Genomic DNA, 13,061 nt, shown 5'->3' with positions numbered 1-13,061 from the left:
CTATACCATAACTAAATGGTTTAGGGTTTCCAAAATCCATCCCGCTTTTGGTTGAGATTTTCAAAGGCTCTTAAAAGAATTGGGTGTTTACCGCTATTGAGTTTCAATGGGACTTGGGCGTCTAATTGCCTTAGGCAACTTTGAAAATCCCCTCCTTTAAGCTTAGCTTTAATTTTGAACATTTTCCATATGGGAATATATGTGATAGCTGTGGATGAAAAGAGAATTCGCTTGTCACTTTTAAATGATATTGTGCTGAAACATTGGGTATAGAATGTCATCCTACAGCCAATATTTTTCTTAAAATTTGTTTTCATTTATAATTTTACTTTTCACCAATACATGATCTTAAACTACATCACTCCTTTTGCATTCATTACCTAATTTACTTCAATCTCACATGGACTGGTTCGTTACAGAAAATTGACATGTGAATGTCTGAGTCTTGAAATTGAGGTCATTTACAATGTTCTTAAAGAAATTAATCTCATATTCAATGCTTCCTTCTCTACTAATTGTATGTTGTCACTCAATGTGGGAGAGTAAGTGCAAGTTGGTAGTTTAGTAATTTAATTTTTTTTAAATTCAAATTGTGTCCTTAAATTGTCTTTATGGGTACATTGCAAATATTGTATTCTGCTAGATTTAACAGAACAGTAACTGCTTTTAGATTGCCATCCCATAGTATCTAGGCAAAACAGGATAATTTAAAGGCAGATTCTGTTATAGTCTGGGTTTACTAGATTTATTTGTGTCTCAGTGTTATTTTAATACTGGCTAAGTTTAATTGTAATATTTTTAATTTACTGCCACCTGTATATGTAACATCCCTCAGAACGTACAGTTCTAGAAATATCGTACTTAAAGCAAAGTCTATTTTAAAGTTGTGTGATTACATTTACTATTATAAAATGGATACAATGTTTACAACAGCATTCAACTATGACATCAACAATGAGGAGGCTTGGTGAAGACATATTCAAAGGCATAGGAACTAAGGGAAACCAACATGGTTCTTCTGAGCAACCTGCTGAAAGTAAACCAAAGATAGCAGCTTTCTTTAAGAGTTCCATTTTACCTTTGAGATTTGTATCAACTTTAATTGTACTCAAAACAGTAACACAAGGTAAGTTCTTAAATGTTTTTATTGCATTTAGTAAATAGCCTTTGTTTGGGCAAAAACCAAATACACAAAGTCCATCAAGTGGATTGTATTATATCTGTGTCTGAAGTACCTTGTAATTGTAAAGTGAGGAATATGTTCTTGAAGTTTTACTTTATTAACAAACAAAGTATGCTGCAGCAAACAGAAGGCTTTCTAAAGTTATAGCCTGAATTATATTAAGATGTTCATATGTAGCGTACGATATAAATTGACATTGTCAAGGTGGATCTACAGCAAAAAGGGAAGTGGAAAATAGACATGTTGGTGATTGTATATTTCACGTTTAGCTATCCAAAAGGATCAAAATGATACAAGAATAAATGAAGTTTTATTCAAAGTTCAATTTCATTTTTTGAGTGATGTTATGGCTGCCTAGGTGATTCAGATAGCTGGGGGGGTATTTATAGCTGAAATAAATAAGCGGTTATTTTTGCACTGCTCTTTAGGGAGACCGCATGTTTCATGTTCAGGCTAGTAGTATTCAAGCATGCTGTGGTAGTCATTTGCATGTTTGAGTGCATGGTGAGCTGCATTGTCCTTGTTGCTGACATATCTATTAAGTAGGCATGATGATTTCGTAGGTGACTTCCCTAACTGGAGGACAAATCATGGTGAGATAGAATTGGGCAGAAGATATGTTCTAAATTGGTGGGTCATTTTCAGCTGTGCTGAAATTGGGGCTGGTATACACCCATACGCCATGCAGCCCTTATCTTACCTGCCTGCTATTTTGCTCTACCCCTATCCTCTTTCCACTGCCAAAGGCCAGTCAGAACCATGCTACCTGAGGCTGGGGCAGGAAAGCATCAGTTCAAGTGATCATCCACATATTCCACATTAAGTACCCTTGCATCACAATCCCCATCTGAGGGCATAAAGGGAAGAGGGCCCTTCCCAGTTTCTTATCTGCATAGTTGCAGAATGGAACCCTTGGCAATGTCTACTTCTCTTTCACACTATGAGAGTTAGCTTAGCTAGTTTAGATTGTTTTAATATTAGTGTTAGAGTAATTGTTTTCTTTTATCTGTTGGTCTATTAAAAAACAAGACTATTATATTTAGCATAGTCAATCAGTAAGTTTTTGATAACCTAGGCGCACATCCACATACAGGAGTACTAGGATCATGGCAGAAGTTAAGTCACTAGGGTTTAAGACCTGTCTTTCATGTGACACTGCGATACCCATCAACGATGGTCACGCTCAATGATCGATATGTCTTGGTGAAGGACACATTCTGGAACATTGTTCCTTGTGTTGCTCTTTCTCCAAGCACAGAGAGAGCAATGAAGGTGAGGCTGAAATTATTCCTGCTGGAGAAGTCAATTCATATCTCCTCAGACTCAAGGAGATCTTCAGAGAATCCTCAGTGTCAGTGCGCCTCTATTTTGATCTCCTTGGTGGTTTCCTTGTAGAGGACTCCTTCATCTGCTGGTACATTAGCATTGACGTCTTTCATGTGCAGTAAGGAGCACCACTGCAAAGATGAGCCTAGGTCTACTTTTCTGGCACTTAGCAAGAGGCGGAAAAGTCACTATGATTTACCATGGGCTCAGTCGGCGAAGGGTCATAAGAGCAAGAAGGCCCATTCCAATACCAATTTCTAAGGCAGCTCACATGATACCTAAATCTAAGGGCAGAGCTGCCTATGTTACCGAATATCGTACAGAGCACCTTAATATCTAGTGCCTCTGCTCTAACTACGTCCTCAAAGTAGCAGTTTTCCACTTCTTAGTATTGACTAACTGTATAGTTCCTGATACATTGGTCCCGGCTACCTTAGCACCAAGGCAACCTCTCAGTAGGCCCAGTATCTGAGTCAACTCTGCTGGAGATACTTAGGAAGGTCAGTACATAGCTCCTTGAAGTACAGCCACCATGCTTGGCCAGAGAGTTATCTCCTATACCAATGTAATCTATATACAGGTTATTACCTGATATGACTGCCTTTCTCCTAGAAGAGGCAACTGTCATAAACAGACAGCTAAGGGTTAATGTTCTTTTACCTGTAAAGGGTTGACAAAGGGAACCAAACACCTGACCAGAGGACGAATCAGAAAACAAGATTTTTCAAATGTCAAGGGAGGGAAGTTTTTGGGTGAGTGTTCTTTGTCTTGGTTCGGTGACCCTCTCGGCTCTGAGAGTGATCTCTCTATCTCCAGGCTTTCTAATCTTCTGTTTCCAAGTTGTAAGTACAAGGATAGTAAGACAATAGGTTTATATTGTTTTGTTTTTTTTTTTGTATTTACATGTGTGTAGTTGCTGGAATGTGTTAAATTGTATTCTTTTTGGATAAGGCTGTTTATTCATTTTTTTTTTAAGCAATTGACCCTGTATATTGTCACCTTGATACAGAGACCATTTTTATGTCTTATTCTTTCTTTTTATATAAAGCTTTCTTTTTAAGACCTGTTTGAGTTTTTTCACTGGTTAAGGCTAAGGAACGAAGGGAGGGGGAAAATCTCTTTGTGTTAGATTTACTAAGCCTGACTTTGCATACTCTCTGGGTGAGGGGAGAGAGAGATTTGATCTCTCGGTACTTGTGTTTCAAGGACTTGAAGCAGGGAATATCCTAGAGTACCCAGGGCGGGGAAATCTGGAAGGAGGTAAAGAGGCGGAAGGGAAGTGGGTTATTTGCCTTTGTGGTGAGACTCAGGGCATCTGAGTCTTGGGGTCCCCCAGGGAAGGTTTTGGGGAGACCAGAGTGAGCCAGACACTGGAATGTTCTGGCTGGTGGCAGCCATATCAGATCCAAGCTGGTAATTAAGTTTGGAGGTTTCATGCTAGCTTCTCATGTTCTGAACTCTAAGGTTCAGATCTGAGTAGGAAAGTTATGAAAGTTATGACAGCAACCCCCTTTTTTTTCCCCTCCTCTACTGCTGAGCACAGCAGAGAATCATCATCTGCTTGCCTTTTATCTTCCCCCCAGGATAGTTCAGTGAGAATCTGAGACAGATTCCAGGGAAGAATTTCAAAGGAGCTAGAAAGAGGTCAGGATCTCAGAGGGGTCACCCAAGTAGGTATCCCCCAGTGTGCCCTCCAGTGCATTAATCCTACCCATATTAATTCGATTTCTAACCATCCTGGACCATCCCCTTCAGATGTTCAACACTGTTTCAGGAAACCTGCCTCCTCCCTGGGCTAGGTCTCCGTTTGGGAACTCTGTTGCTCCAACCACAGCTGCTGAAAAGACCAGAGGACACGAATGTTAAAAAAAAAAAAAAAAAAAAAAAAAAAAAAAAAAATTCTCTAGAGGAAGAACATCAAGTTTGGACTGAATTTTCCTCCTCTTCCCCCAGTGAGGCAATGATCCAACCTACACTGGCCTCTGCAGATGAATTCAGGGTTCTCCAAGACTTAATAAAAGGCATTACGATATTCCCCTTAAGATTATGCTAGAGAAACAACACAAGTTCTTGGACATATATTATGCTTTGCAACACCAGGGAGCTTAACCATGGCAGTAATTGATGCCCTGCTGGAGCTTGTCATTTTCATCTGTCATTTACCTGCTTCTGTCTTAGCCTGGTTCTGAGAAGACTTCAGGTCCCTGCAAAAGGATTGGAATATTTTTTTTACTCACATCCTGCACTGGGCTCTCTACTTGTGCAAGCAGTATACGAGAGAAGACAAAACAGAAAAGTCCTCTGAAATCTGTCCACACTGAAAAGGAACAAAAACATTGAATCTCTTTTGGCTGGAAGGTCTACTCATTCAGAAGTGCAAATGAGGATAGCATATTACAGTGCGCGCTCTCAAGGTAGGATTTCTTAAAATAGGTCAAATCTAGTTTTGTTGATAGCACGAAGCAGAGCTTAAATCTCTTATGTCGGAGAGCCAACTGACAACTTGGACAGCACTACAGACTGTTGAACATGTCTGACTGGTGCAAACAGCGGCCTCTGCAATACCCATGAGAAGGTTGCCATGGCTCCCCAGTCATTCAGTATTTCTAGAGAGGCAAGGTGACAAGTTAGGACCTCCCATTTTGAGGGAATTGACTTCTTTAGTAGGGGAGCTGATAAAGCCATCCATACTTTAAAAGATTCCAGAACTATTCTGTGCTGCTTGGGATTTTGTATCACAACTCAGAAAGGGAAGCAACCATGACACCAAACATGTTTCAAGCTGCACTACTTGACACAAGACTATAGTCATCCAGCAAGGTCTTTGGAGCCAATGAAGATGAGGCAGAGACTTCACCGGAGGTGACCCTCTCTTTTATCTTTGGCTCCCCATAGTAAGGTGTTTCAAATGGGCAGCAGGTTTGACACTAATGTCATTAGTCTGCTTGGACATCTACAGGATCTTTTCTGCTCTATTCTCTCTCTCCCCTCCCCTCCCCCCAGCACCTTTGGCATTACCTCAATCTGGTGGGTTCTTGAGATTGTGACCAATGGGTATCCCATTCACTTTCAGTCCCTATCAGGCTCTAGCTCCAAGCAGTCAGGCTGGTGTTTAAGAGAGATGGTCGAAGTTGGATGCTGGGCCAAGGGCAATGGTAAAACTGGGGTCTAGGGACAGGCTATGGGTCAGAGCTGAGGTCAGAGTCCATAGACAAGCCAAATAAGTATTATAGTTGGAGTCAAGATGCAGGCCAAGGGTTGAAGCCTGATTGTGAGTCCAGGGCTCAGGAGGTGGATGCAGGACTGGAGCAGGTCAGTAACAGAGCTGGAGTAAGGCCAGAGTAGGGCATGGACAAGGATTGGGCAGGCTGGGACAGGAACAGGAACTGGATCAAGGGCAGGTTGGAAGCCTAGGGAGTCTGCTGCGCTGTGAGGCAGGAGGAGGTTTCCAGGCTGGGTCTGTTCAACAGTGCTACTAACTTGCAGCTCTGGTGGGGTCAGTGAAATACCTGTACCTAGGAATCATCTGACCCAATTGCTGCTCAGGGATAGGTTGCTGCAGCGTGCCTGAGGGCTGAGTCTCTGGAGGCTCTGGAGGGATGAGTCATTGCAGGTGAGTTGCTGCAGCACGCTTCATCTAGCGGCACATTTGCCGCACAATTCCTTTCAATCCCCTCTCCCATTTCCCATCCCTTTTCAGAGACCCTCCTCATGAGAGACAACTGAAGCAGGAGATGGAGTCCCTCTGTTGTTCCTGCTTGTATCCTTGGAGTTAAGGCACCAGGGCTTTTGCTCCCACTCCTTAATTCCAAAGAAGAAAGGGGGCTGGAGACCCTTCCTTGATGTTTGATGTCTCAACACTTTCATCCATTGTTTTAAGTTCAAAATGTTAACCCTAGGTTCTTTAATTAGATCCTATGGACTGGTTCATGGCTCTTGACCCACAAGATGTCTATTTTCACATCTCCACTGGAAATACCTGAGATATTTGGTAGGAACATCACACTGGTGGTGCAGAGTCCCAGCCCTTTGGCTTTTGTACAGCTCCAAGTGTTTTCACCCAAGTATCTGTTGGTAGTGAAAACTCACCTAAAAGCAAAAGGAATCTAGATACATTGTTACTTTCGATGTCTGGCTAATGTGAGGAAGATCACCACAACAGGCGACCAATCCGGTACAGACAATCCTGAAACTCTTCATCTTGCTAGGTCTTAGGGTCAACAGAGACAAAATCCATACTGATTTTGAAGCAGAAAATAGAGTTATTAGTAGTAGTGTTCAGACCCCAAAACAGCTTGAGCTTTCCACAGTGAAGGTTTCAGGCAATACTGGACCTCATCAGTCAACTTCAGCCCCACCTGAGAATGCGTCTCAGACTTTTAGGATACATTGTCATGTATGTTTATGTCACACAGCATGACAAACTTCACCTTTGATCCATGCAAAGATGATGGAGATCAGTGTATCAACCCAGCAGACAGTGCATATATTTGGCCTAGTGGATAAGGGAAGCCGTGGACCTGATTTTAGTAAGGCTTTTGACACAGTTTCACATGACATTCTTATAAGCAAACTAGAGAAATGTGGTCTAGCTGTAATTATTGTAAGGTTGGTGCACAAATGATTGAAAAACTATTTAGAGTAGCTATCAATGGTTTTCTATCAAACCGGGAGGACATATCAGTAGAGTTCTGCAGGGATCTGACCCTGGTCAGAATTTACATTGACTGGGATAATGAAGTGGAGCTTATAAAATATGTGGATAACACTATGCTGGAAGAAGATTAGAAATTTAAAATTACCTTGATAAATAGTAGTTTTGGTCTGAAGTCAACAGTAAAGCCAAATACATTTAGGAAGGAAAAATAAAATTCACAAATACAAAATGGGCATGTTTAGTCTTGAGAAAAGAAGACTGAGTGGGTACCTGATAAGTCTGCAGATATGTTAAGGATTGTTTCAAAGAAGACAGTAATCAGTTGCTCTCCATGTCCACTGAAAGTAGGGCAAGAAATAATGGACTTAATCTGCAGCAAGGGAGATTTAGGTTGGATACTAGTAAAAGCTTTCTAACTATAGAGATAGTTAAGCACTGGATGAAGTTACCAAGGAAATTTGTAGAATCTTCATCACTGGAGGTGATTATGATCAGGTTAGATAAACACCTATCAAGGATGGTCTTGACTTACTTGGTCATGACTCAACACAGGTGGTTAGACTAGATGACTTCTCCAGCACTACGTTTCTATGACTCCATGATGATAGCTTTCCTGCAAAAAGTCCTCTCCTTATTAAACTCATGTAGAGACCATTTCATTTGTGCAGCAGAGTTAGAGTTCCCTTTTCCATACCCCTGCCTGTAAAGATTGTGATAACAGATGCCCCTACTCGAGTAGGGATCTCATCTGGATCATTTGACTATTCAGGTGTGATGGTATACACACACACATGTATATTTTAGAGCTCAGAGCCATCCACCTGGCATGCAAGGCTTTCTGTCTACTATAGTGCAGCAGTGCACTATATCAATAGGCAAAGGAGGAACCAAGGTCATCACTGTCTCTGTCAGAAGGCCATCTATAGGAGTGGTGCATTCTACATTGTCACACCAGTAGTCTTACATCCTCCTGGTCTTCAGAACATACTGGGATATAATTTCAGAAGATACTTTTGAAAACCACAAGTGGTCTCTCAAAGACACAGTCGTACACAACATTTTCTTCAAATGGGAGTTCCCAAATTTAGACCTACTCACAGCAAACTACAACGAGTATCAGACATTCTGCTCCAGGAGGAGCACAAGCTCAGCTCACTAATAGACATCTTCCTCATCCTTTGGACAATGTGTTTGATGTTCATGTTTCCATTGATCCTCATGATTCCTAGTATCGCGAGGAAACTGAAGCACGATACAGATCAAATGAGCATGGTAGCCCCTGCATGGGCATGGCAATTCTGGTTTTCAGAACTTCTAAACCTACCAACATAGCCATCTTACCCATTTTGCCTGACACAGTCTCTCAGAACAGTGGTCAGCTTCTCTATCTGGTCCAAAATCTTTACACTTGACGACCTGAGTGTGGGCTGGATGACATCCACAGAGGTTCAGAACATTCTACTCTAGTTAAGGAAACCTTCAACTAGACTGACTTATAGAGCTAAATGGAAGAGCTTTTCTATTTGGGCATCTCAGTACCCAATTTCTCTCTGATAGTACCAATTTAATCAATACTGGACTTTTTGTTAGCCCTAAGGCAATCTGGGTTTTCCATCAACATAAGAGTCCATCTAGCAGCAATATGTGAATTAAACTCTTATTCCCACCAAACAGTAATACATTTCCTGAAGGGTCTCATTTTTTCCCCCCAGTTCAGAAGTCCACCTCCCTCTTGGAACCTAAGTATAGTATAAGCAGTGTCGACAGGTTCCGCTTTGGAGACCTTAGCATCTTGTTTCCTTTGCCACCTGTCCATGAAAATTCCTTTCCTGATGGCCGTTTTGTCAGCTAGGAGGGTAGAAGAGATTCATGGCTCTCGTGTCTGATACCCTCTAGCATTTCAGAAGTACAGGGTTACCCTTAGACTTTCCCCTAAATTCCTGCCTAAGGTGATATCAGAATTCAATTTATTTAGATAGAACAAAATCGTTCAGGAGCACACCTACTGTATTCATGACTTTTGTTTATGTGGTCAGGAACCAACCTGTATCCACTCAGAGGCTATCCGGGTGGGTTTCTGACCGCACAAGAACTTATGAGTTAGCTAGAAGAGATCTTCCTAGCCACAAGAGAGCTTATTCTACTAGAGCTCTGGCAGCTTAGAGCACAGCTCCAATGAACACTCGTAGCCAACAAAAATCCAGTATCGTGTGCATGGGTTGCATGAGCACTAGGAGTGGAATCTCTGTGGACCACACATCTTAAAGAACCAATTACTATAGGTTAAGTAACTATACTTTTAAGCAGCTACCTTGTTAGCAGGGGAAGCAGCACCATTGTTGAAAGAGAGCAGGAGGAGGAGCCATTGCCAGAGTCCTTTTCCTCCAAGTGGGAAGGGGGAGGCCAGAGGTGTTGCCAGGCATATGTCATTAGGAGGAAGTATTGAGAGTGGTTGCTGCTTTCCTGTAGCTGCTCTGGAGCACCATAATGCCCTATGTGACCAGGAAGAAGGAGCCACTGCTCATGGAAGGGAAGATCTTGGCCGGGATCAACATAGCCCTTGCAAGAGCAAGCAAAGGATAATCTACCCCTGAGCAGGACACATACCCCATGTTGTGATAACTGGGCCTACAAATTTATCCTGTTCCACCCACCACTCCTCTGTAGGGTCCTTAAAGAAAGAGACTTACGGAGAAAAATGGACTATCAGAGGGAGCTTCACCATCATGGCTGCCACCTCCACCATTTCCTGGGACCACAGACCTTCTTTGTCCTAATCCTGAGAGATGTCCTGACCAGACTGGGCCAGAGAGTGGGACTCAGATGACATTGGCACCTCTGCTGACTCCAGCTGAATCCCAAACACCATGGGATGTGAGACTTTGTGACCTCCCCATTCCTCGTGCATCCTTTTCCTTCCCTACCTTATTTCTTATCTTTCCTATCCCTCGGTTTTTCCTTCTCTTTACTAGGAGTCTCTGGTTTAGCCAGTCAAGACTGTATTCATTACTACAGCTCTGTAAGCCTGTGACCAGAAGGAGGTAGCTAAAAGCACTGCCCTAAACACCCCAATGCTGGTTGGTCTCGGAGTGGCTAATAAGACTGTGCTGTGCATGTGTTTTTGCAGGAGTGAGATTCTAAGTGAGAGTCAATATCAGAGACAAAAGCTGAATTTCAATCTCTGCTGTTCTTTTCTCCCCACTTTTTGCATGTGGCTTCACTCCAGCCCATCTCAACTAACTTACTTTCTTTTCCCCAAAAAAGACAGTTATTACCATCTTTGATACCATCTAAGAGACTGTCAAATGAGGATTTTTCCTCCTAAAAATTATCTTCAGCTAAGGGGAACAAGGGATGTTGTTATAATGAAAACCTTATTTAATATTTTACATTTAAAATGCTTTAATTGTTTTTCTTCTTTTTCTGTATCTTTAATAAAATGTTAAAAGGATTTTTAATGGTGTGTTTGCCATGATACTAAGCAAGCTGAGATCTCTGTACACCAAACCTTGTTTAACACTGCTTAATGTTGGACAATAACTGGGTTATGTTAACACTTTTGGCCCATATATTCCATCTAAATTAATACACCTTCCTTCCTCCTGCCCTTCCACACAAAGGGATCTGAGCCTCTCAGTGTATCCAGTATTGGGGCAAGAGAGAGAGACACCCAGTTCAGTGAATTTGAGGTCCCCATGGGGGCATTCATCCCTAGATGGGAAAGTATGTCATGTTTCTGCTATTGACATTCCTTTGCAGGTTTTCACCACGGAGGTAATTTAATTTACTGTTAAATTGCTAATTGGTTAAATTTATCCTTGTTCTGTTCCATCTATGCATTGAGGTGGTGCTCATCATTATCTGAGCATCTGGAGAAAAGGATTAGTCGATAGAGCTTGAGAGAGTTCAGCCACCTATTCTTTGACTCTTGATTTTAAATGAGGATTGTGCTAATAAAACCCATTCTTTGTTTTGTAGAATGTTTCCAAATTTTAAAACAGCTGTTATAGAGAATAGAGGGACAGGGGGACTGTGTATTTTGGAGAACTGGTAATGCGCTATAGAGATTTTCACGTTTCGGCTGCCAATATAAATCCATCTGCAATGTCAACTTCTGTTCACCATCTACCCTGAGATCTATTGGGTGGCTATTCAGTGGCTTCCATGAAATGTGTTAGTGATTTCAGGCCAGTTCCCAGTAGGTAGATGTCCACATCACAAGACTACTACTACTTTTATCATTGGCAGCCTGACCAGGGAAGCTAAGGATTAAATAACTCTGGAGATTGAACTGTGCTTTCATATTTACAGATGTGATCTCTCCAGACTAGTTAGGAAGCACATTAGTGTGACATTATGTTGAAGTTTACCCTGTCACTGCTTGTTTGTTTTAAGACTGAAATTCCTGATAAAGGTGAATCTTAGATTTGGTTTTTGAAGTTTTTAAAACAGATATAGGTCCTAATAATTAGAAGAATATTATTCTACCAATAGACTAATGTGAAATATATTCTTAAAATGAGAATCACATTGATAAGAGATCCGTCCTGATATTAAAAAACAAACAAACCCCAACATGAAAAGTCGCCATACCAAGACTCATTAATCAAGCTAAACAGCTAAAGCCAGTACTTGCAATGGTAAAACTTTTTAGCTTCTCATTATTTATTTTTACTGTTAGTTTATATGCTATGGTTAAGTATGATCTGCAATAATAAAAGCACATTCGTGAAATTACAACGTACGAATTTTGATCACACATTGAAAGTAAAGCACTGATTTTCTTCTATTCATAGTGCAAGAGTTTCAGTAAGATTACTTGTTTCTTCTAAAGTGTCGTAAATCCAGGAGGTGGCACTGTAACTAAACTTTTCTTACTACAGAATGGCTCCATTATATTAAATTATTTCCTACTGTAATTGAGTAGTGTGTTTTTATTTCTAAATAGGAATTTGAAATAGGGAGATCTGAAATATAGGACCTGTGGTTATTTAAGATACTGAGATGAGTTTATTATTTAACCCTGAGTCTCAAGTCCCTGTATATTTTAATATACTGTAGAAGTAATCAGCATATAAACTGAAAGATTAAACTTCTCCTCCGAACAAATCATCGTGAAAGTAAATGAAAATGGAGTAGTTGCGATCTTTGTCTTTATCCAGTACTCTTCTCCTTCATCTCTGAGCACATTAGTAGATATCTCCCAAATGTTGAGGAACACGTAGTCTCAAGCTAAGCAGGTTTATTCATTATACCACACTTCAAAGGAAAAAGCCCTTTAATGCAGGGGTCGGCAGCCTTTCAGAAGTGCTGTGCCGAGTCTTCATTTATTCACTCTAATTTAAGGTTTTGCGTGCCAGTAATACATTTTAACGTTTTTAGAAGGTCTCTTTCTAAAAGTCTATAATATATAACTAACCTATTGTATGTAAAGTAAATAAGGTTTTTAAAATGTTTAAGAAGCTTCATTTAAAATAAAATTAAAATGCAGAGCCCCCCTGGACCCGGGCCAGGACCTGGGGAGTGTGAGTGCCACTGAAAATCAGCTCGCTTGCCACAGGTTGCCTGCCCCGGTCTAATGTATCTACAGCCGTAATTTAGCAAGATACAAAAGCATGTGACTAACTTGAAGCACATGAGTAGTCCCTTTGAAGTCAATGGACTATTTTGTGCATTAAAGTTACATGTGCATAAGTACTGTCCTAAATAAAGGCCCTGATAGGTATGAGAGAAGTTCAGGTTGTCCATTTAATTACTGCTGGAACTAGAATACAATACAAGAACAAAAGTTACAATTGTGTCACTTTCTGACTATTTTTATCTTCAACATTCATGTTATTTTTAGGAAATTGGCGCAGTATGTCTTAAATATTTTATGTATCATACATGTAAAAT

General features: G+C 40.9%; 1 protein-coding gene across 9 annotated transcripts in view; it reads left to right on the top strand.

Moving 5' to 3' along the window:
• CCDC138 (coiled-coil domain containing 138) overlaps nt 1-13,061 on the top strand; it is a 78,898-nt gene that overhangs the window by 34,958 nt on the left and 30,879 nt on the right. For all 9 annotated transcript variants that reach the window (XM_030569371.1, XM_030569338.1, XM_030569308.1 and 6 more), the window contains one exon: nt 934-1,126. In XM_030569371.1, the coding sequence (XP_030425231.1) occupies nt 934-1,126 (193 nt within the window). The remainder of the gene's footprint in view (nt 1-933; nt 1,127-13,061) is intronic.

Source organism: Gopherus evgoodei, chromosome 1 (assembly GCF_007399415.2).
Source record: "Gopherus evgoodei ecotype Sinaloan lineage chromosome 1, rGopEvg1_v1.p, whole genome shotgun sequence".
Lineage (NCBI taxonomy): Eukaryota > Metazoa > Chordata > Testudines > Testudinidae > Gopherus > Gopherus evgoodei.
Note: the sequence above shows the minus strand (reverse complement) of the source record. Positions and strands in the feature narration are given on the sequence as shown.